We start from the raw sequence: 24,815 nt of genomic DNA on the forward strand, positions 1-24,815 counted from the left end.
GTGACCAGGAGCTCATTTGGAGGGTCGCCGATCCCAAATCCTGTCTCCCACCTCCACCTTCTTGGAATACTCACAGTTTCCACATCGCCGATGGCTGCCACAAATTTAATATCAGAAGGTCGCAGGGAGTGGACTGCAAAGACAAGAACCCAGGTAAGAAGGTCAGGTCTGTATTTCCCACAATGTGGGCCAGGGACACCAAATAGGAGGCGCAGCCCCATGGCCCCCTGTCAGAGGACAGAGGCAAAGGTTGAGTCTCTTGGCCACAGGAGCAGGGAACCGAAGACCAGGTGGTCACTGGGGGCCTAGGAACCTGCTCAGAAGAGGCTCACTCCTCTCTGGAGGCCACACTGTGAACTGAAGTCAAGGTCTCCCAAACGAGTCCCAAAGAAGGTCTCTCATGGCCCTCATTTCCCCTCTCACCTGTTCCATGGCTCTGCATTTCTGGACGATTAATAAGACGGCAAAATTGAAATGCAAACCATCTGGGCACACAGTCACATTGGCTAGAGGATGGCCCGAGAACAGCACTCAGAGCTATGAACGCACATAAATATCGGATGCCGGAGGCCTGCAAACGGTCCCCCAGGAAGCCTCCTTGACCCACCTGGACGGCCGGCACTTTTAGAATTAAGTCTCCCCAGAAACCACTGACTTGTTCTCTGGTCATGTTAGGGGCTCCCAAAGAAGCCGTTTCCTAAGACGTACACAGATGTTTTTTCTGCCTGCACTCCTCATAAAACAGGGTGCTAAGGATGACACGCTTAACTGGAGACCCCGGGAAGTCAGTGCCATGCAAACATAAATAAAGCCATTAAACAGTGTATGATGATGTGGCCTCTTGGCAGGATAAAACAAGAGGAGATGACCAGCTCAAGAGCAACGTGCAGAGCATCCAGGCGTTAGACAAACATAGCCCGTTTTAGGAAAAAAATGCCAAGAGCAGCCACTGTGGCTGCCTTACAGGCCTGGGGAAGGCCCCTCAGGGGCTGGCCTCCAACCTGCCGCTCCCACGACACTGTCTTCCCCTGCAGCCAGCCGAGTGCTCCCGGAGGCTGCGCTCGTCAGCCAGGCACCGTGGGCCATGCTGGTTTCAGCTCTGACTGATGCATGGGTCTGCATCCCTCCATAGAAATAAATGAGGGGAAAAGCAGAAGGGCTGAGGGGCTAAGGATGGGAAAGAGGGAGGAGTTGAATGGTCAAAAGCTACAAGAGAAGTAGGGCCAGAGCCTCTGCTGGCCACACCAGCATCATGGCTCAGGGTCACCTACCCGACTTAGGAGGCACGTTGGAGCCTGACTTCTTTGGGTCGCACAGGAACTGAAAACTCTCCTGGTTCTGCAAATACAACCAAACACCAGGAACATCAGCTGCCTTGTGTGGAGCTGCTGCAGGTCCAGAGAGCTTGGTGTAGCAACGACCATGTACTTGTTCTATCGAGGCTCGAAACCCAGACGCAACGACTGTCCACAGTCATGGTCTTACTAATCCCTGTCCACCCGCTATAAGCGCACCCATGTCATCTGACAGTGATTTTAGCAGGCAGCAGGGAGAATAAAGATCAGCTCTTGGGATGATGACAAAGTCCTGGAGGTGGACAGTAATGACGGTCACACAATATGAATGTTTGAACTTAACGCCACTGAATTATACATTGAAAAATGATTAACATGGTAAATTTTGTATTATGTACATTTTACCACAATAAAAAAAAATCTTTACGAAGAGACCCAGAGTACCTAGACTAAAAGATTAAAAAAATTCATCTATGTTTCCTGACTGGTGTGGCTCAGGTGGTTGGGCATCGTCCCACAAACCGAAAGTTCACTGGTTTGATTCCTGGTCAGGGCACACGCCTGGGTTGCAGATTTGGTCCCCAGTTGGGTGTGTGCAAGAGGCAACCGATCGATGTTTCTCTCTTATATCAATGTATCTCTCCTTTTCTCCCTCCCTTCCCCTCTCTCTAAAAACAAATAAATAAAATATTTAAAAGATTCATCTATGCTATATTGATTTGTATTACCTCCTTTCTCTCCTTTGATTCTTTACACAAAAGCAGGTATGTGAGGCATCATGTTTGTGTGCTGCGAGAAACTGGGTGAACTTCAAACTACAGACCCGTGTCTCCCCCAGACTGGCCTGTCCTAAGCCCAGAGGGCTGCCGAGAACAGAGGAGGGGCTGGGCGACCCATGCTCGGGTCCTCCAGGCCACCCGGGCTCCTCAGAGGCTCGCAGGGGTCCAGAGCAGCCTCTGCTTCTGTGAATCACGTGACAGGCTTTGGGAAGGGAGATCTGATGTTTTCTCCCCAGAATTGAGAGTGGAAGACGAAATACAGCAGGCCCTTAATTAAAGTCATCTTGTTCGACTTGTAAGGTTGATGAGATGCCATAGCAACTTAACTCTTGTTTATGCCAACTAGCCTGTGGTAAAAGTGGTTTCATTACAGGTCGGTCCCTGCAGTTACAAGAACCTATCTACAACTTTAAGTGAGAACTCACTGTTCTCCAACAGGGGAAAACAAGCAGTAACTGAGTCCCCGGACCACACCTCATGCTCACAGGTTAATCCTCTTCAGTTACTGATTGCAGGAAGAGATAAAGCTTTTACTCTCAACTCTTATCTTGGGGATGTTCTGGGAAGCCCTTACCCAGCTGCCTCCAGATAACTCACAGAATCTGCTTCAAGGTTCACAAAGATAACAAGCCCATTTACGGCTCTTTCTGGACACTTCTGGGAACCACCCACTCAGTCTTCAGGAATGATGGGCCCCCAGATTCCAGGAGAGACAGTGTGCTGTCTCTGTCTTGCCAGGCAGCCAGACTGCCCCTGGGGGAAGCAGCTCATCCAGCCCATTCCCTCAAGAAGGAACCTGCCAACTTGCATTGATACTTGGATTTACCCACTGGGGAAGACCCCGCCAGTCCTCCAAAAAGGACAAAGCCCACACCTCTGGACACAGCTGCTCTTCCAATGAATTCTCTCCAGGAAAGGCATGGGCCTGAGTGGTCCCTAAAAGAAAGCAAAAATATGTAGTTCAGGTTATTTAGCTGGAATTGACTCCCACCCAGATTTGTACGTTTCCTGCCCTTCCCACCAGAGCTCTGCGCCCAGCTCCTCGACATCCTTCCTGTTGGGGAAAATCTAGATTCCATTTCTCCAACTATCACCTCCATTGTTTGGAACGCTGCACTTCCATGCACGCAGCCTATTAAAGCCAAATCCCTGGGCGGAAAGTGAACGTGTCACCTGCAAAGGGTCAGCAATGACCCCACACACACACATGTACATCACTTAGCAAAAGGCAGACCTCCCGAGACAGGAGATGTTGGATAAGTAGCTGCTGTAGTTTGGGAGGCCAGGACATAGACAGGGAGGTGAAGGACATTCTGGAGTAGGCTGATGAGTGATGCGAGCTTAGGAGAAGCGCTGCTCATTGGATTCCCAGCAGCCGTGACCACACAGGACGGCTGGACAGGGGCTGCATCATGGGGCCTTGGGACTGTAGGTGATGGGGCAGAAAAGCAGGTAGGGAGCCCGCAAAGACACTACCCTCGTCCCAGCTTACTTTGGACCCGGTCTTTTAAAACTTTTTTTTTACTTTTAAAAAATAAAATTTACATACAATAAAACAAAACAGACTCATTAACCTTATAAATATACAAATAATAGTATAGTACAAATAATAGTGCTCTAAGTAAAGACGCCAACAGAGCCCCACCCACAGTGCCTCTACCCCTACAACCAAAGCGTTTCCTTTGTTGACACTCTCGTGTGGCCATCAGGCCTGCCCCTGATCCGACACACTTTTCATCTGGCTGTAATCAATGCGGATGCAATTTTGTATCCTGCAAGCTCCCTCTAATGCTGAACCTTGAGCATTTTTCACGTTGTTATATGATCTTGATGCTTCCTTCCACAGCTTCCTGATATGTTTATGCCACTGACGTGTAATCAGAGACCCAGGCCCCTTGCCGCCTCTGACTTCTCCCCACCTCTGCTCTGGATACCATGTGAGGTCGTGCCATGTGAGTCCCCCAAACAGTGCTGGGCAATGCAAAAGGGAGGTCTGGCTTGGAGCTTAATTTCTTTTCCACCCCAGTCTTCTTCTGCAGCTTTACTTTTTGGGCCCTGAAAAGACTTTTTCTGGAATTTGATGAGGAACAAGAATGTATTTCCATTTCATGCCCCTGAGAGATCGGTCAGACACTCATTTCTGTGTCAAAGCTCATAACAGGGATGGTGGCTGTCACCCGCCCTCAGGTTTCAGCGACCCTCCTGCAATTACCAGAAGAAAGCTCCTGGACAGAAAGAGCCACATGACGGGAAGGTGTGGACAAGCACGGAGCACTACCAAATACTGGAGGACAGGGCATGTGACTGGGGGTAGGGGACAGGAAGGCGGGCTAGATGGGGCTTCGCACACAGACAGCAGCCAGGCTGCGGAGCTGCAGATGCCAGGCTACTCCACGGGCAGCGGTGAGCCGTGACGGGTCTCTGAAGGGATGAGTGTGAAGGAGTATTTTAAGATGCTCATCACTCTGGGAGTAGTGAGGCAGATGAATGAGCAGGGCAGAGATTTGAGACTATTTTCCTAATATTTTTCAGCCACAACAAAAATCTATATGGTAGCCAATGCTTCTATGCAGCTTCTATGTGCCAGGCACTGTTCTAAGCACCTACACAGAATAACTCACCGAACGCTAACAACTCTAGGAGCTAACCACTGTCCCCGCTGGACTGATGAGGGCCCAGCAAGGTCGGGCAGCATTTTAAAGGTGACAGCGAATGATGATGACAGGACTTGAACATGGGCAGTCTGGCTTCACGGGCCACGCTCACAACCAAGAAGCTAAGTCCGAGTCTAGCATCTAGACCGGGGTTCAGCCAACTTGTCCTGCAAAGGGTCGGGCAGTCAATAGTTTAGGTTTTGCAGACCATAGGGTCTGTTTCACGATTACTCAGCTCTGCTGTTGTCGTGTGAAAGGAGCCACAGACACTGTGCAGACAAATTCCCTTTACTTATGGAGAGTAAAATTTGAATTTTATAAAATTTCCATGTGTCATGAAACACTCTTTTCACCCCCAACTACTTAAAAGAGGAAAAGCCTTTGTGAGTATCACCAAACTGATGTTGAAGTTTAAAAGCCAGCAGAAAATTGAAGGAGAACAAAGTCGGAGAGCTAATGCCACAAAACTTCAAGGCTTGTTCAGGGCAGCGTGGCGTGGGAACAGACAAGAGCTCCATGGGCCCGGATGTGGAGCCCTGAAAACCCACATAAAGAAAGCATCCCGACCTTTGACAACAGAACAAAAGTAATCCAATGGAGAAGAGATGGTCTGTTCAACCAATGGTGCTGGAACAACTAGACGTCCACATGGGAAAGATGAATCAAAACGTGTAAAAACCATTCTCAGCTCATAGGTCGTACGAAAACAGGCAGAAGGCCGAATCTGTACTGCGGGCCATGGTTTGCCCCCCAGTGCCTGCCTGACCGGGCCTGCCACAGAAAAGTGGTCGTCAAGCTGCAACGGGGCGGGGGGGGGGCGGGGAGGAGGCTCTCTGATCAGCAGCAGCCTCAGCCCAGGGAGCCTAGGTAGAAACCTGGGATCTACTCCTAGATCACCAGACTGGTTGCTGCTGCCACACCCCTCCACCGGGCTCTGCCAGGACCTTCACAGGCAGAGGGACACAGATACCACAAAAGCCGACTCTTCCTGGCCTTTGAGAAATGCCCCACTCAGCACCTCTAGTCTTCTCAGACTCCAAGTCTGAGAATTAAAAAAAAAACAACGCTCCTCAAAGAAAGTCATTGTTCCCCTGATGTAAACAGTAGTTTTCTTCAAAAAGAAAAGAAAAGGAAAGGGAAGGGAAGGAAAAAGATCCTGGGCCCTGGCTGGTGTGGCTCAGTTGGTTGGAGCATCAGCCCATAAACCGAAAGGTCACACGTTTGATGCCTGGCTAGGGCACATGCCTAGGTTGCGGATTCAGTCTCCAGTTGGGGCTCATGCGTGAGGTATCCCATCGACGTTTCTCCCTTATGTTGATGTTTCTCTCTGTCTCTCTCATCCTCCCTTCCCCTCTCTCTAAAATCAATAAGCACGTCCTCAGGTGACGATAAAAATATAATAATAACATTTTTGAAAAAGATTTTTATGACAGTGAATATACTCAGAACTCTATAAAAATTTTAAATTAAATAATATAAGCAGAATATCTAGCCCAGTGCCTGCACAAAATATTTATTGAACTATGTTAGTTTTGGTAAAAGGTGCTGTTGTTTTACCATCAAAACAATCCAGGGAGATAGATGTCACTATCAGTATGATTTTATAGCAGCAAAAGGTAAACACTTCTCTTTAAAGAGGCAGGGCTTCTGAGAGATCCTATGTGCTGACTCTAGTTCTAAAAAGTCGTAACGGGGCTCAAAGAGGTTATTTCTGAAGAGAGTCAAGGGATTCCTACAATTTTTCCCACAATTGTTCCGGACTATTCTGGACCTTATTTTTTTCCTCTGTAGACATTCTATTATTACATATTTCCGCCTTGAGGGGGAGAGGTCGGGGGCTGTGTGGGGGAGAGAGAGAGATTGAGAAAGACCATCTGTTGAGAGTCGAAACTGCAGCAAGAATTTGAGGGGCCCAAAGTCAAAGAGACATAGAGAGAGTAAGCCCAACATTGGATGCTGTTTTTACTCCTGAAGCATTTGCCACATCACAGGCAACAGTATCAGAAGGTAGGAGGCTAGTGTGCTGTGCAGAGCTGCAGGCAGCTCCATGGAGGTGGGGAAAATATGGGAGTTCAGTGCCCATCAAGGAGGAGGGGCTGTGGTCAGTGTCCCAGGCTTTCAGCTGGGACTTCAAAGAGCTAGACCCTTGGAGCAGGGATAAACTTGAAACAGACCAGCCTCCAAAAAGACTGAAGCCTGGCTTTTTTGTTTTAGGTTCATTTTTTCAAGGTTTCTATTATAGTTTACATTTGTATTAGTTTCAGGTGTAAGGATAATAGTTAGAAAACCATGTACTTTATCGAGTGCTCCCCCCACCGATATTTCAGGTACCCAACCTGGCCCCATACATAGTTATTAGAACATTATTGACTGTGTATATTCCCTATGCTGTAATTTACATCTCTGTGACTATTCTGTAACTATCAATTTGTACTTCTTAATCTCTCTACCCCTTTCAGCCAGCCTCCCACCCTTCTCCCCTCTCTCAACTATCAGTCTGTTCTCTGCATCTATGAGTCTATTTCTATTTTGTTTGTTAATTTTGTTGTCTAGATTCCACATATAAGTGAAATCATATGGTATTTGTCTTCATCTGACTTATTTCACTTAGCACAATACCCTCTAGGTCATTCCATGCTGTCACAAGAGGTAAGATTTCATTCTTTTTTACTCCATTGTGTATACTTATCAGAGATTTGAGTCTGACTCCAGCTTAGATTTAGGTGACCTGCCTCTACCTACCTGCTGCCAAAAGCAAAAGTAAAGCCTTTACGGGAGAAGACAGCACCACCCAGAACATGATATTATCTTCCTACTTATGCATATATGATGCCTGTCATTTAGTTTTTAAGAAAATTACCAGGAGACAATACAAAATAAACAGAAAACAAAAAAGAAAATAAAACCCAAAACAAAACAGACAATAGACAGTGAAAAATGGTGGACTACTGTGGGAATAAATGGGTAACATCTGCAGCTTTGCTAGCCTGCAGTTTTGTTCCCTGTTTGGGATAGAGGTGAGCCAATCAGGGAATTTAATGGGGAAACCCCAGCAATGAGAAGGGCTGAGATATGCTCTTTACACAGTTCAGGCTGACTGGAAATCTATGTACATGATGCGGAAACCTGCAAGAGCCCCATGTAAGATTCAAGCAAAGAGAAACTGGAGGACTGGCTGCAACTCTGTGTTTCTTTTCCAACCTACTCACAGACCAGTGAACAGAGCCTTACAAACTCGCAGTGTTTGAGCTCGACCTCTCTCCAGCTCACTGGCTGGTTGCCAAACCTGCACACTCAGGCATGGCCCCCTAGGACTTGGGTGAAAAAAATCAACACGAGAAATAAAAAACTGAGCAAAGACATCAGTGGCTGCACATAGTGAGGGAAACAGGTTTCACAGTTCAAGTCCAGGCAAGTTACTAAGAAATAAACCAGTGACTCTCAGAAAAATAAAGCACAATCAAGAATTGCTCAGTTTTATCAAATATGTTTGGTTATCAGCCAAAAGTTACAAGACATGTTTCAAACCTGGAAAGATGGTCTTGTATCCAGGAAAAGAGCAATGAGTGGAAACTGGTTCCGAGTGGGCTCAGATGTTGGGTTTTGCAGGCTAAGTCTTAGAAGCAGCTAATGTATATTTTTTCCAAAGAATTACGTAGTAATATATATTTTTATATATTGAAATTTAACATGTTTAATATATGTTGATATATTTATATATTAATTTTCAAACAATTAAAGAAACTATGTTCAGAGAACCACAGAAAAACATAGATTGACTCAATAAATAGAAGAGATATATACCTTCTTTTATACATTTATATAGTTATAATATATTTATGATAAATATAACAAATTCCAGAGTTGAGAATTACGATCACTGAAGGATTTCCTAGATGGGCTCAGCAACTGACTCAAGATGTCAGAAAAAAAAGAATCTATAAACTTAAAGGTAGATGAAGAGAAAGTACATTTCGGAAAAATACAGAGGAAAATAAACAAGAGCCTCAGAGATCCGTGCATATTGCCAAGCATACAAACATACAGGTAACAAGCTTTGGAAGAAGCAGAGAGAGAAGGAGGCAGAAAAATATTTGAAGAGATAATGACTGAAACCTTCTCACATTTGGTGAAAAATATTGAGTCCAATAGAAGAAGCTGAAAAAAAACTCAGATAAAAATAAAATCACAAAAAGGATTTTACCAAGACACATCAACTGTAATAACTAATATGTCTAGGTGTAGTTCTAAAGCCAAGAAGAAAGTCTTGAAAATAGCAGAAGACAAAACAACTTTTCACATACGTGAGACCAACATTACGACTGACTCAGCATCAGAAGCAATGGGGGCCAGTAAACAGTGGGATGACACATTCGAAACGCTAAGAGGAAATGGCTCCAGAGGGAAGCATGGTCGTGTAAGAAGGAATGAAGTACAGAAAGAATAAATATGTAGGTAAATCCAGAATAAAATTGACTGTAAAAACAGAAGCCAGAAAACTTGCCTGTAGGTCAACTCTGCCCACACCCTATTTTTCTAGATAAAAATGGCTTTTATGTATTTAAAAGGTTTTAGCGAAAAAAAAAAAAAAAAGAACATATGATAGAGACCATATATGATCCCCAAAACCTAAAATATTTACCATTTGGCCCTTTATAGAAAAAGCTTGCCAACACCAATATAAAAGAAGGGAGAAATAAAATCATAGAGCAGGGAGGACACATTGAAAGTGTTAAATAGTCACATATCATACTTAAACACACTTGGGAAAACCAGAAGAGAGACACGGAGGGGAGGTGGATGAGAACTTCCTTCAGCATCTAAAGGGCCAGATGCCAAGGGGCCTGGCCTTGTTCTTTGTGACGCCCCCAAACAAGGACCAGACCAGTGGCCACAGATTCTCCCTTAGCAGAATAGTCAGAGCCACCTGAACAAGAACAGGCCACCAGGGCGTGGGTCCAAGCAGAGGATGGGGTCATGGCGGCCTTGTGGCAGGCACACCCCAGCAGAGGCCACCAACGTGGACACCCTTGGCCTAGTCAATCTCTCTGCGCTTCCGTTTCCTGACCTCTAAGATGAGGGTGATCATACCAGCCTCAGGGAGCTGCTGTACAGATTAAACACGTGTAAACACAAAGCACTGTAATCTGACACCTGGTAAAGGCGCAGTAATTGGTAGTTATAATTATGGTAGTTTCCGTGTCAGAGAGATGGTTAGCACAGGCCAATTTTCAGACCCTTCCAGGCTCCATGTTCTGGGATTTCCTCATATAGCTACAGAGTTCATATTTTCATCTTAAAGATACGAATCGTCCATGATAACTAACTGCCCAGGGGTGTCACAAAGGGGTTCTGCCTGGAATCTATTGGGTTGGCCAAAAAGTTCGTTTGGGTTTTTTCCATAAGACGGCTGTAGTAGCACTTAGTTGTCTTTAATGTCATTTGAAACAATTCTGTTAGATTGCATAGTGACAGCTGTCATATCAGTGTGCATTTTTAAAAAAACATCAAAATTGGTGAATTTATGTATAGCCATTTTAATATTGAAGATGGAGGAAACTACACAACATTTTCAGCATATTATGCTTTATTATTTCAAGAAAGGTAAAACCACAACTGAAATGCAGAAAAAGATTTGTGCCGTGTATAGAGAAGGTGCTGTGACCGATCGAACATGTCAAAAGTGGTTTGCAAAGTTTCATGCTGGAGATTTCTTGCTGAATGATGCTCCATAGCTGGGTAGACCACTGGAAGTTGATAGTGATCAATTTGAGACATTAATTGAGAACAATCAACATTATACCACACAGGAGACAGGTGTCATACTCAAAATATCCAAATCAATAAAGTTATCAGTGAAAATGAAAAATGTGTCTTTTATTTTATGGAAAAAACTAAACAGACTGTTTGCCAACCCAATAAATGTTAAAAGTCCAGACCTGAAGATCCCCATGGAAACTTGGGACCCCTAGGTCCTGTTCCCACTGAATCTTTGAGTGAAACTCCAGTGTTTTGCTTTCCACCACGTAAAGGGGAAGAAAATCTCTTACCTATTCCTGCCGCAGCCTGAGGCATTGTGGAAAAAATCACCCGAGCACTTGTGACAAGCTTGAACCTCGATCACAGAATCCCAGGGGGATTTTTCCCCTTTCAGCAGTTGTTTTAACCTCAAGCTCACCATCCATGAAAGACTTAGAGCTCCCCCCAAAAAATCCCACCTCCATAAGGCCAGTAAGGGAAAAAAACATGTACTTTTCCACGCTGATGGGAGTGAGAGAGACACCTGTGAGCACTCTGAAACACAGGCTTGCTGAGGTCAGCCATCCACGCCAGACATGCTACCACCACGTAGGTCTCAGGCTTTGGCTAGGTGAAGTCGCACACACTCTCCCTCAGGGAAGTAACTTCTGGAACAGAAGTGATTGTCACAACACAGAGACGCAGATTTGACTGGCCTGGGGCAGGGCCTGGGTGTGCCAGGAACCAAGCTGTTCAAAGCCCTTTGAGTGCTGTCCAGGGACTTGTGAGTTTGACAGCCCCACTCTTCAAAGAAACCTAAAGTGTGTCAGCCCAACAGATGGCTAGGGGGCAGGTAAGGTGATTTCAAACAGAATTAAAACAGCTCCAGCCCTGGTCACTTACAGATTTCCTTTATGTTTTTCTACTTAAACTGAGCCTGGAGCGCCATGGCCCACCCCCCACCCCATCCCTGCCTTGAGGAAAGACAGCATTAGTCTGTCTGAACTTTGACTTCCTCATCTGTAAAACGGGGAGAAGACTGGCTTCCCTGCCTCCCTCACGGGGTGGCCGTGAGGGTCGGAGAAGAGGCAGGGGCTGTGTGAGCAGCAGTGGGCCGCACACACGAGAGGGCTGAGTGGTCTCCTGCGTGAGGGAAGGCGCTTGCCCTGGGCAATGGGGACGACTGCCCCAGCCAACACACAGGGAATTAACGCCACGCTTCCATGTACGTAACATTCGTGGGCTCTTTGGAAAGTATATAATGTCCTCACGGCAACCCTAAAGAGCAGCATGAGGCAGAATTTATGACCCTGGTGGCATTTTTCACAAGCTCGGAGAGGTAGGTGACTCCCGCCAGCTGACACAGACTGCGGGCAGGGGCAGGCCTTGCACCCGCTGCACCCACCAAGCAGTGAGCTGGCCCAGCGGGCTGGGAAGGCGAGACTCCTAGTCAGCCTGTGTTTGCCCCTGTACTGTTCTGAACTCTAAGCTGCTGGGCTTCGGCTCTCACCCATTCACACCCAGGGCCTGTGGGTGCTGCTGGCAACCTGTGAGCCAGCTTGGCACGAGTCTGTCTGTGGGTACTGTGGCAGAAACCATGAATCTGTCTGTGGGTGCTGCGTCAGAAACCATGAGCCATGCCCGCTGCTGCTCCCACCCCAGAATTCCCAGTGCTCTGAGGAACATGGGATGTTAGCTGGCGGCGGGGGGGGGGGGGGGGGGCGGGTCACATGCCATGGTCAGTGGAAGGTGACACTGAGGGCCAGAGGACCTTTCTGGGGTAGCCAGTCTGAATGTTTGTCTTAGAACTCTGGAATGGCCGAGGTGGGCAGGTCTTTGAGGTCATCTCGTCAGTACCTCTGGAAACTAAGACCCAGAGAGGTTAGCAGATTTGCCAAAGACCATTCAGCAGGTTATGAAAAGGGTCACGTGCAGAGCTCAAGTCTCCTTAACCTACCCTGGTATGCTTTCCTCGGGAGCAAGGGCTTTTTAAAAGGAGGTTATAAAAAGGCTTATTAGTGTGTATGTTGTTCTATAACCCGAGTTCCCAGCATATGGAAATTTATTCTGTTGCCGTGTCTACTAGGCCAATAGTTTCAGCCTCCCTTACCCATCAGTCCATCCAGGTTTATCATCAGAAAGCCAAAGAATGATATGTGATTGACACTGTCACAGTCTTTGAGCAGACACAGCCTCTAGTCTGACGAGATTATAAGAAACATCAGAGATGATATAGAAAGTCCCAAGCCACCATTCTCTAACTACTCAGTGTCCTGTGCTGACCACCACAAGGAGACACCACCACCCATTACAGGTCCCATTCCAGCCAGAGGCCAGTGCCCCCTCCTGCCTGCACCCGAGATCCAACATCCACCCCCTGCGCCCCCGGACAGGGAAGGCGGCTCTGGGGAGCATCCCAAGAGGAGAGAACGCACTCAAAGCTGACTTGAGTTTTGCTGTTGAATGACTTCACAACCTCGGACAAGGAATACTTTGCTTTGAGATTGTATTTTCCTCAACATCCTCATGAGGGCAATTGAGAAAGACCCAGAGTCAGGAGGGACAACCTCAAGAAGAGGGTCCCCTGGTGAGAGTGAACAAGTGGAGCCTCATCTGTGACAGGCTGGAGCCCCAACTCTGTCCAGGATCGCTCCCAGCTTTTCTCTGGCCACCCCCACCCAGAACTTTAAAGGGGAGCAGGGACCCTCAAAGCTGGAGGGAGCAATGGTAATGATTAGTGAGCTCCAACCAGACGGGAATCCCAGGGGACTGTGTGGGGGCCATATAGTGACCCCATTAGGAAGGTCTGGAAGTTTCTCCCAGAAACCACTGGAACATTCTGCTGTGAAGCAGAGAGCACTATTTCTCACTGAGATGCAAGAATGCAAGAGGAAACGGTTATCTAAGGTGGAAGAAAACCACGGGTCCTTCCCAGAGCCCAGCAGACTCCCTGCCAGCCTCGTCCTGGGAGCCAGGCGCACTGGCTCCCCCATGTGTGGTCTCTTTGAGTCATGGCCTTTTATGTCTGAAGCTAGCTGAGCCCTCTTGCCCACTTGCATTAGGCTACTTCCCCCTGAAGAACCTTTAATAGCCCCCACTTCCACTCCAGCAAATTCAAATTCTAGCTGGCTGCGTGACCTTGGGCTGGTCATTTAACCTTTGTAGGGTTCAGTTTTTGTAAATGTAAAAGAAAAGATTTGGATAAAATTGTCTCAGCAGTCTCTTCGAGCCAAAAGACACTGTGATCATGTCTACTGTTCTCCTTGTCTTGGGATTTCAAAACTCCACTTTATCTAGCACATCAGCCCCCCAGCGCCAACCCTGCACCCCAGCTCAGGCCTGGGCCCTGCTCCTCATGCCCACCGCCCACCACCCACTGCCCACCCCGCTGAGCCCCCGCTTTGCCCTTGGCTGTGCAGCCGCCCACACAGGCAAGTCCTCTCCGTTCCTCTGTGTTTATGTGAGTCCCACTCAGCCCTCAGCATGTAGTCAAGTTTCACCTCCTACATGAAACTTCCCCAGCCCACATGCACCTCAGTTCTCTGAATCCTCTTGCTTTTATCACAGCTCCTTGCCCCTATTTTGGTACTTAATTCTTCACCAGCAATTTTATGCAGATCAGTTCTGTCTCCCCAGAGGGCTCCTTACACTTGGTTTATTACCTACCAGCCAGGCTCAGCCTAGCTCCAGTTCTTAGCAGGTTGCTCAGACAGTTGACTGACAGTCCCGAAAATGCAACTTGATGAACTTGATTGACAATAAAGGCCTAAAAATCTACAAGGTACAGGTGACATCCCAGGAAGGCAGGACTCTGAGCTTTCAGAGAAGATCCTGTCCCTGGGCTCACTGCCACAGCAGGACCCTGGAGGCGCGTGTGCAGCTGGAGTGGGGGTGAGGATGCCACCAACTACGTATATGACTCCTGCAAGTCCCCTCCCCTCTCTTATCAGTGACTGGAAGGACTTGGGCCACCAGAAGTTCTCCAAGGTTGCTTTCTGCTCTTATTTGGAAAGACAGTATTTCTAGAAGGCTGGGCAGGCGACCTCCGGGAAGGAGTCTGGTCCCTTGTGAAATGAACGTTGACTAGCTTCACTTGTTCTGATAACGAAAGAGGTCCCCCTTCCCTCTCACAACGAGTTCACCCAGCTCCCTCCTATGGCTTTGCGGTGACAGGCCTGGCATAGGGGCCTTACCAGGGGAGGCATGGCAGCCTGTTGCAGAACTTCTGACCCGTTCCAGGAAAACAAAATTCAGGTGAAATTGTATTTTCTTAAACACAGCGATTTCTTGCCAACTTGCTTTTGCCAGTGGCAGTTTCGAGATCATAATGTTGCAGGTTTATAAACCCCAACTTTCAGAGCTAGAATCTGTTTTCCTACGTGCTGTTTGTCCATTTTAAAGCTTAAAGCAGAGCCCCATGGTGATTCTGGCCTCCCTTGGGCTGGACTGAAATGCCGGGTGGTGGCCCGAGTTCCCAGCTCTGGACTCAGACTCAGGACTGAGTTCTGACTCCTGTACTTATTAGCGGGATAACCTTGGGCAAGTTACTTAATTTCTGAGACTCCGTTTTCTCATCTGTAAAATGGGGATAATAGTTCATCCCTCTTAAAGCGAAGCTGTTGTATATGTACAGTGCTTAACGTGGGAGTTAGCTGTTCTAGAAAACTTCACACCACGAGCTTAGTTGGGAGTGATCCTCGAATGGTAATGTCCCCCAGTGCCTGACAGAATGACATGTAATAGTCCATGGAGAGAGACATCTTTATCCCAGGCCCCAAAGAATCCTACAGATCATTTGTAAGGGGTCTGAGCAGCTCACAGTAACAAAAATAACCAAGCACAGAAAGAAACAAGACATCAAGGAGCAAAAATTAGCATAAAAAATAGAGCAGAAATAGATCAAAGACTTTGGATACTGAAATTATCAGACAAAAATTATAAAACTATGTTTTAAAAAAAGATAAACTTGAGGATATTTATAGGAACACAAAATCATTTTCAAAAGCAACGTTTGGCCCTGGCCAGGTTGTCTCAGTTGGTTGGAGCATCCTCCTGTAAACCAGAGGGTCGCAGGTTTGATTCCCAGCTGGGGCGTACACCTGGGTTGCGAGTTTAGTCCCCAGGCAGGGTGCGTACGAGAAGGCAACCGGTTCGATGTTTCTCTCTCACATCAATGTTTCCCTTCCTCTCTCTCCTTTCCTTCCCCTCCCTAAGCATGCCCTCAGTTGAGGATTTAAAAAAACATAAGCAACATTTACAAATTTGGTAAATGACTAAATGTAAATTAAATTTGAAAAATAAAGTCAGTTTTCAAAATCTTCAGTGATCTTGAAAGCTTCAGGTTTAACAGCAAATCGGACAGAACTGGAAGAATGAACAAACTAGAACATGTGTTGCCGTAAGTTACTTCGAAGGCAGCGCAGAAGGACAAAGAGATGCTGGAGTCGGACGGGAAGCTGTGAGGCGTGGTGTACAAAGTAAGGGAGCCAAACAGGCATTTCGGGTATATTGTTCAATGGAAAAATCAAAATGCAAAAAAGTATATAGTAGGTTACCTTTATGCCAAAAGAAAAAAATAAGAATATGTTTGTAAAAAGAAACACTGAGAGCATATGAAAATACTGAAATTGGGCACCGACAGAGGTGGGTGGACCTGCAATGGGAAGTCTAGGGGAGGGGTGGGGTGTCTCTGAGAACTGTATCTTTTCCCGTAGTTTTGATTTTTTAGCCATGTTAATGTGTTACATTTTCAAAAATAAAGTAAAATCACAAGAACGGGAGAAGACTTATAACTGAATACAGACTAACTTTAACGACATGTCAAACAGAGAACATAACCACAAAAAGGAAACAAGAGAGAAAATTAACCCACTGATTTTGAACAAAGTATTCTGATTATCCACCCTGAGCAGATGTCATCCAAGGACAAAGAACAGCAAAGGAATTTTGAGCTGCATTTGTTGGCGGTGATGTTATTGCTGTAACGATTCTGATGCTATGGTTAATGTGTCATAGGGCTTAGCACATGAGTAAATTTACTGATATTTTACAGCACTGGTTCGGGCTGTGGGAAGACAATACAGATCTGGCATGGGGGAAGGAGACAAAAGACTATTTCTAACTGAAATTAGAGATGTCTGTGTAAAACCCTTTTTTAAAAAGAAAACTGTATTTCTTAGCTCTGCCCCCTGAGAGGGTTTAGACACAATGACACCCCAGGACCAGTGAATGCTCCTAGCACCCAGCTCTCATTTTCTAAATAAAATCCCCTACCAATGGAAGAAACGGCTAATTGCATGGCTGAGGTAGGAAAAAAAAAAAAAATACAAGATTAGCCTGGAACAGCTTGTCCCATAAAATTCAGAAGTGCTTAAAAATTGACAGAGAGACAGTAGTTAGCTTAAGGAAGCTCTCATTGGCCAAATCGGTATTAGCTTGAGCATCAAAATAAATGATAGGACTGAATTATAATGCATTGATTAAGAAAAGACTCTACAAGTCCATTTTATATTAAAAAGGCAAAACGTACATACAGTGGAGAAGAAAAGAGAATCTTTTTTTTTTTAATGGAGCAATTCCTCCTCACAATATTAGAAGGGGTGGTAAACATTTTAAAATCACCATTTTACACTCATCATAGTAATAATTCAGGCAAGAATCAGAAGTGGGCGCTAAAACCCACTGGCTGTAAGAACAGTCACAAGGTAGCACAGCATCTCTGTACAGATAACTTAAATATCACACGCGGGATGGCACCTCACAAGGGAGAAATCGGCAGACACCACCCAAACCAAACTATCAAATTCAACATCACCCGGTAGGGTATTTCCCACATCAGGTGTAGGGCCTAATGGGACAGCTAGGACGTGACGTTCTCTTGTGGCATTTCCATCCTGAGAGTTTAATCTGACTCCAGCAATAAAGAAACTATTCGGACAAATCCAAGTTGAAGTGCACGTGACGAAAGCCAGCCTAAAGTCTGCGCGGATGCAAAGCAGACAAACTAACAGACAAAGAGGCTAAAGCACTGTTCTAAAGAACCGCTCCAGAGATGAAAGAGGCAGGGCAAGTATGCGCCACGTGTGATCTCTGCTTAACCTAACAAGCAATGACTGGAAAATATAAAAGAAGAAATCAACTAATTTAACTCACCACGTCAGCAGATCAAAGAAGTCAATCATACAATCATCTTAATAAGTGCAGAAAAATATTAGATAAAATTCAACATCCACTTATGATTTAAAAAACAAAACACCTCTTAGAAAATTGGGAATAAAATAGCATTTTCTTAGTTCTATAAAGAGTATCCACAGAAAAGCCAGTAGCAAACACCATACCTTCCGACCAAACATTGAAGACTTTTTTTTTTGAACTTGGGAATAAGGTAAGAATACCTCCACCCATCACTTTTGGGAAACTGTCATGGATGCTACTGGCCAGCACAGGAAGGCAACAGCAAGAAGTGTACACAGATTGGAAAGAAAGCACCAACATTCTCATTAGTGGCAGGGCTGTGTACATAGATGATCCAAAAGAACATACATGTAACTTACTAACATTTATGAGAATTTAATTTGGTTCAAAACCAATATATTAAAATCAATTTTATTTCTAGATATCAATAACATTTTCAAAATGAAAAATTGAAAAGCCATTCACCATACAACAAACATCATATACCTAAGAATAATGAAACATATGCAAGACCTCAACAGAGAAAACAATAAAACTTTGAGAGGTATTAAAGATCTAAAGAAGATTAATCACAAAAGTCAACCCCAGATGTATTAAAGACCCCGAAAAGAAAATCAAAGTTACAACATTTTTAGAAGGAAGTATAGGATAATATCTTCATGTCTGCAAGGCAGAAGAGGGGTTCTCAGATAAGATGCAAAGTCACAGGCCATTAGGGAAAAGATTAAAAACTTTGGAAATCGAGAGACAATGTACAAACAGACCACAGGTAACAGCAGGACTCTGGCCACCCCCACATCTGCAGCAGCCTGCCCAGGAAGCGCAGCCACCACGGCTGTGGCAATCAGCCCGGACACAGTCAGGACTTGGTCTGTGGTTGCAGCTTCCCTACGCTTATCCCTGCTTCCAACTCAGGACCAACCACAGAAAGCCAGGTGTGTTCTCCCAGCAAATCACTTAAAGAGACCTCGCTTCTGGTTATGGAGCCTCCAGCTTCCCCATGGCAACCACCTGCGAGCAGAGCACACCTGAAGCCTCCCCCTCTTCACTCTCAGGCTTTCCCACTCCCCCGCCTGCCTCAGAGTCTCTGCCCAACACCCGTGATAGTGGCTGGCCTCCTTGCTAGAGCAAACCCTGAGGAAATAGCCTCCATTTATTCCCATTTGGGTGGTCTGCATTTTTCCCCCCAAATTAAGGAATTGATGATTCATCTAACGTCTCTAAAGAGAGTGGAAAGACAAGTGTCAGAGTATACAATATCTGCCGATGAGAAAAGAACAAACCTATGGAAAAATGGGAAAACACTTCAACAGGTACTTCATGAAAGAGGAATTCAAGTGGCCAATAAACATTTGTTTTTTTAAAAGTACCTCAGCCTCATGAGCAATTAGGAGAATGTAATCACTCTGTGCATCATCCCCCCACCCACATCGCATCCCCACCCCGGTCCTCCCCACCTTGCACTCACACACCCCACACTCAGAGGGCAGCTGACCTGTCCGGGTCGAGCAGCAGAACTGGCACTTGGGCCCAGCCAGGCCCAGGCTTCGGCTGCAAACCTCCTCCTTTCCCTCGGTGGCCTCCGACACAAGTGTTTTCCACTCCCAGCCCAGGCCTCTCACCTGGAGAGGCTACAATATCTTTGAAGCCCCGCTCAGTTTAAACTCAGTTTACACTCTGCCTTTCTAAACAAAGCAAGAGCCAGGTGGGGGTCGGAGGAAGAGGGGTAGGGAGGGACGGCCAGCACCAGAGGCACAATCTTCTAATCCTTAGCTTCTGGAGAAGCCCAAAGCCCTGCCCGGGAGCCCACTCTGTAACATCAAGTTCCAGAGCGCTAAAGGTGGGCGATCCTTTAGAATTTATCACCCTAAAATCTGCCTTCCTCTGTCCTGTTAGCAAAAACAAAAGCCATAAATAGAATGATCAAAATGTGCTTATCGTTAGCAGAGTATTTCCATGTTAAGGATGAGGAAAAAAAATCCAGGTCCAGGGAGGGAGCATTTGCCCAGGCCACACAGCATGGAGAACCGGAATCCAGATCCCGGTGACTCCCTACACTCACAGCTTTTGTTCCCCACGACGGAGCTGCTGCCTGCCTGTCCTCACCCATCCCATGACCCTCCTCTGGCCCCACAGCCTCGGGCAATGGGCCGCAGTATTCCAGCCTGCTTGGGCCTGAACTGTGCGTTTTGTGCTCACGCAAAGGACACCTCCCTCTCCCGAGCTCCACGGCCCAGCAGCAGGGGCCGCCAGCAGGGCGCGCCCTGGCAGACTTACCGTGCCCCAGAAGCAGCAGCAGCCCCAGGAGGACAGCGCGTGGCTGCAGGCCCATGCTCCAGTCCTTCAGCTGGCCTCGGATGAACAGGTTCTGCAGATGGGGGCCTGTCACTCTTCCTCCTTTTATGCTCTTCTGTTGTCTGATAGTGTGCCTGTCATAAATTTTACTGTGTTCACCTTTGAAAGGGGGCAGTGGCCAGCTGTAAATGATAAATATTAACATTTAGGCAGGAGGTTTCTGCAGGTGGATGGGTCAAAGATGGGCAGCAGGTTCTAGACTCAGGCATCGAAAGACCAGGCCCACACAGTGCCCTTCGTGTGGCCTCCCAGGTTGGTGGGGACCCAGAAATTGCCACTGTTGGGGACTGGTCTGCTGGGAGGCGCGTGGGGCGGGAGACCCAGGGTGCCGGACTAGACTCTCCGATCTTCCAAGGCTGTGAGAATTTGGGTGCCTCAAGCTCTCAGCTGTAGACTCTGTACAACTTCAGGACGGCAGAGCTGAAATGTAAAACCTGGGTGACCAAAGGGCCTCAGGGTGAAATTTAAAATGTCCCCACAAACACCGAGGAACAATACCCTTGCATTCGGCCACCCGTATGGCTGCAAGGCCAAGAGCCTGGCATCCGGGACCCAGAGCTGGTTTCTGTTGCTGTTACCCAACCTTGGCTCCTGGCCTGCTGCTGCATCTCTCACATGTTCAGAATCGCAGGTAGAGCTCGGTTATCTCGAGGATAAAGTAAAGACTGAGTAGGCGGCCCTTTGTTCCTCCTTCCCTGATATTAAGGTGTTGTTTTCCTTTCTCATCTCCTCAGAAAAAGGTGGCTTGTGGGTGACCACTGATTCAGCCATGATGAAGGCTCAGCTGCAGAGCAGCACAGAGGGTGTGTGGGCACAGACACAACTAGCCCAGCTGGCTGGTCCCGGAGCCTGGCAGAGAGCAGCGCAGAGAAGGAAGGAGAAAATACCCCCGAGGCAAGGTCTGCAGGGGCCGTTTGGGCACAGATGTGCCTGAGCATCTGACCCTTATCTTCACTAGACTGCCCACAAGCCCTACAAGAGACCCAAAGCTGCTGTCCCGCTACTAAGAGTCCCCAGACCTACTTGGACGGGATGAGCATTCATAGGTCTCCACGCTTGCTTTGGCCAGTTGGAGGTGGGGTGGGGGGCATGATGGGAAATGGGCAGAAACAGCCCGGCTCAATAAGGCATGCATTTGCTTCGTCTCTTAACCTGCTTCTCTTCATGCTTACCAGGCCTCCCTGGGCTGGCACACACACCAACCTAATCTCTTTGACATTTAGAAAAATGACTTAAAAGCGCTGTTGACCTTTGGGAGACATTCTTAAATGTCCCCTTAGATAAAAAGAAATCGTCGAGTCCTCTCGGTGCATCAAGAAATCCTCACCGACCATGAGGCACTGGGGGAATGGCGTCCTTGGGCACGCTATCAGACACAGCTGCTGGCTGTTTGCCTGCGTTAGTTTAATTAGCACCTATTTATTATGTGATCTCTTAGCAGCTGTGAAAACAAGGGGTCAAGCACTGGTCAAAAGCCAGAGACAGGCTCCATCACTTATTTGTAAATTTTTGTTCTTTGATTTTTGCTGCTAAAATGTCCTAAAAAGACATGTCCTAGAGGAGGAAAAATACCCCATGTTAGTTTTTAGCCACAATCAGCAAATGTTTCTGTGGGGAAAAGGATAGGCCCATAAATTCAAATCTTTTAGGCGTGGCAGTCTTAGCTGAGTGTTTGCTCTTGTCCAGCAATCCACAAGGAGGCACTAGACCAAGCACGTGGATTAAAGCAGACAATTTTCAAACTAGGGGTTACATATAAGCCATTACTATCCCATGGATTTAATTTGGTGAATAATAAGCCCTACTTTAAAAAATTTAATAGAATATAAAATGTTCCAGGGCACTGCATTCGGTAAGGGTAAGTAATGTCTGGGGAAACTTCTGTTTCAGCTACATGTGGTGATGCAACAAGTGTTTCTGTGTTAATCACAGTTAAAAAAACCAAACAAACAACAATTTGAAAACCACTACCTCAGAGAGTAGTAGAACAGATCCACAAAGAAATCCCTAGACTCTGAGAAAAGGAAAGCAGGTTTGTGTTTCCCTCTGGTTAAAAGATGCAGCTACACCAAATTCCCTTGTGCCGGGAGCTAGAAACAACGCCTGTGGTGGACTCTGGACCTGGGGAAGAAAGTGCCAATAGAAATGTGTAATGGCTGTGAGCAGAGAGTAAGTGAAATTGTCCTCTTCTTTCAACAAGAAAAACCTAGTCCAGGCCTCCTGGGTGAACTCGGCCAATGGGCCAGTAGCCCATCACCCAGGACAAGTGCCCATCAGAGCCTACTTCAGAGAAGATGCACAGCTAGGAGAGGAAGGGTACCCACCAGAACTGTGGGAGGGATGGGACCACAGTGCTGTCAGAGTACCGTGCACTGATGCCAGCGATGCCCTGAGAAATGTGTGCCCCAAGCTTGAGTTCTTCTGAAGCCCCTACTAGCCCTCACCATGGCCCCTTGTATGGCTCACTCCTGCCTGTGCCGGGGGCAGGGGGGCTTCCCAAGGACAGGGCTGGACCTTTCTCTTCCTGCCGTCTTGGCACCCCAGAACCCTCTCCCACCAGAGAGTATCTAGTGTGGTCTCCTGCACATGTAAGGCCTTCAATAATCTTCCTTCATTGGTTGGGTATTACCTAGGGGCAAAGAGACAACTGGTTTGACCAACCCTGTGTTCTCCAAGACCCTTCCCAGTCACAGAAGTAAGAGGGGACATGGATTAGGAATCTCCAGACTCAAATGCTCTTCAGATGCCAGTGCTCCTGTGTGTGCACAACACAACACCTGTGTGTGCACACATACAGCACCATGTGTGCACATGCGTGCACAGTGCTCCTGTGTGCACACACAACACCATGTGTGCACATGCATGCACAGTGCTCCTGTGCATGTACACACGCACACACAGCACCATGCAGGTAACTGAGCTGACTTCGTTTCCCTTAGCAGCTTTGTTTACAATCAATATACTAAAGATAACGGTTTGATTAAGGGATGAAAAGAGAGACAAACTGAAGAAGGGACCACTGATGTACATCTATAAAAAACTTTTCGAGTATCACAGAAAAAGAAAAGCAAGAGCAGGATGAATCGCAGTAGACACTCGCTCCCTGAGACCTGGCCTTCTGGTTCTCGCCGTGTCCCCAGCGCCTAGCACTCCGCCTAGCACTCCGCCTGTCGGAGCAGGTAGTCACGAAAGGGTGGATATAAATCAATAACCATATGAAAGGCAGAATGAAAGGAAAGAGACAAAGACTACCATAAAAAAGATCAGCTCAACAGAACAGAACAGCAAGACAAAAGACTTACAAATGATGTTTTAGGATAGAAAACTAAGGAAAAAGAGAGAGGCCTGGTGGAAAAAACACTAGAGAAGCAACACTGAGGTTCACAGCTCACGGCTCTTCCCCAAGAAAAGAACAAGAATAATACCATTGTCCACCCAGGGAGTGGTCCTCAGTGCTGACTGTCTACTGGAATCTCCTAGATTAGATTCCAATAGGCTTGAAGACAAATACCTGTGCCTGGGCTTCACCCTCAGACATTCTGAATTAACTGGTCCAGGGTGGGACTCGAGCACAGGCCCTCCATCAAGTTCCCTGACGGGTCCCGATGAGAAGGCAGGGCTGCCCAGGGCATGAGGCATGAACGGGGCCCATCTCTCTCCGAGGCACAGACCCCACATTAGCAGACTCCAGCGTAAAGCGCAGGGCCCACATCTCCATCCTGGGAAGGGGGCTGCCATGGAGACTGGCCAGCCGGCATGGCCAGCGACCACTGGCACACGGGAGAAAGTCTTCCCTGGATCTTCCAGACCTGAGATCCCACGTGACAGGCGCACAGCATGCTCTGGGGAGAGAAGAGCTATGAGGGTATTCTGCCCACCAGGCAAACCCCAAGGGAACGTCTGCCCTGTAGCCAGTCTTTCCCTTCTCAGTTCCCTTCGCATCCCGTGTGTGAGAGCTCTGATCGGCTCTACAAAGCCAAGGGAATGACCAAATCTCCCCATCTTTCCTGGGAGTCTCACGCGCTTCAGACCTGGCTGGGAGGCAGCTGGCTTCCTCAGCCCCAGCCGTCATGTGCTAACCTCACATGCCTCCCTGGCCTGTGTTCAAAGCAGACCCCTGCCCTGGAAGAAGGCTTCTCCTGGACTAGGGGTCAGGGCGGGAAGGGACCCTAACTACCACTAGCCGGGGACATCCCTGCATCCACGCTGCTGCTCCAGGTTGGGGCCCCGGGCCTCTGGCTGTGGGGCAGGGGACTGCTGTGGCATGGCGTCTTCAGCTGGGCTGCCAGCCCTCGCCCCCCCCACACACTGCACATGGTATTAGCTTTAGCAACAATGATGCGCAAATGTGTTTGCTTTGCCAGCTCCCTGGTCAGGCCTACAATTTACCTCTGATGGCCCCACCTAAGGTGAGGGCTGAGAGCGTGGGTGGGGAGAGGGGGAGGCTGGCCTTCTGTCCCAAGGCCCTGATGCAGATGGGCCTGCTGGGCCGGGCTGGGTCAAGAGGGCAGACCTGATCTGACCTCCAGCCATCAGGACAGCCAGGCTGGATGGTGCACAGCACTGCCGAGCTTTGTCACCTCAGCTCTGCCTCCCAGGGAGCGCCCGTGTGCCTCTGCCTCTGGGCACTGCTGGATGGGGTGGCCCAGCCTATCGCTCCGTTTTTCCTTCATGGATTCGGGAAGGGCCTTGTTCATAACTGGAGGGCTAGCACCCGAAAGAGAAAACCCGAGGAATGGGGGTTTTCAAACTCCATGCTTTCTCTGCTCCAGTCCACGCACATTTGCTCATACTACAAC

The 24,815-nt window shown here is 47.5% G+C and overlaps 1 protein-coding gene across 2 annotated transcripts in view; it reads right to left on the reverse strand.

The window, feature by feature from the left end:
- Positions 1–24,815, reverse strand: part of PLB1 (phospholipase B1) — a 180,108-nt gene that overhangs the window by 100,094 nt on the left and 55,199 nt on the right. For both annotated transcript variants that reach the window (XM_045189289.3, XM_071221572.1), the window contains exons 2-5: positions 19,939–20,138; positions 2,949–3,010; positions 1,272–1,338; positions 75–133 (exon numbers count right to left, since the gene is read on the reverse strand). In XM_045189289.3, the coding sequence (XP_045045224.2) occupies positions 75–133; positions 1,272–1,338; positions 2,949–3,010; positions 19,939–19,993 (243 nt within the window). In that variant the 5' untranslated portion in view covers positions 19,994–20,138. The remainder of the gene's footprint in view (positions 1–74; positions 134–1,271; positions 1,339–2,948; positions 3,011–19,938; positions 20,139–24,815) is intronic.

Source organism: Desmodus rotundus, chromosome 5 (genome assembly GCF_022682495.2).
Source record: "Desmodus rotundus isolate HL8 chromosome 5, HLdesRot8A.1, whole genome shotgun sequence".
Taxonomy (NCBI): Eukaryota; Metazoa; Chordata; class Mammalia; order Chiroptera; family Phyllostomidae; genus Desmodus; species Desmodus rotundus.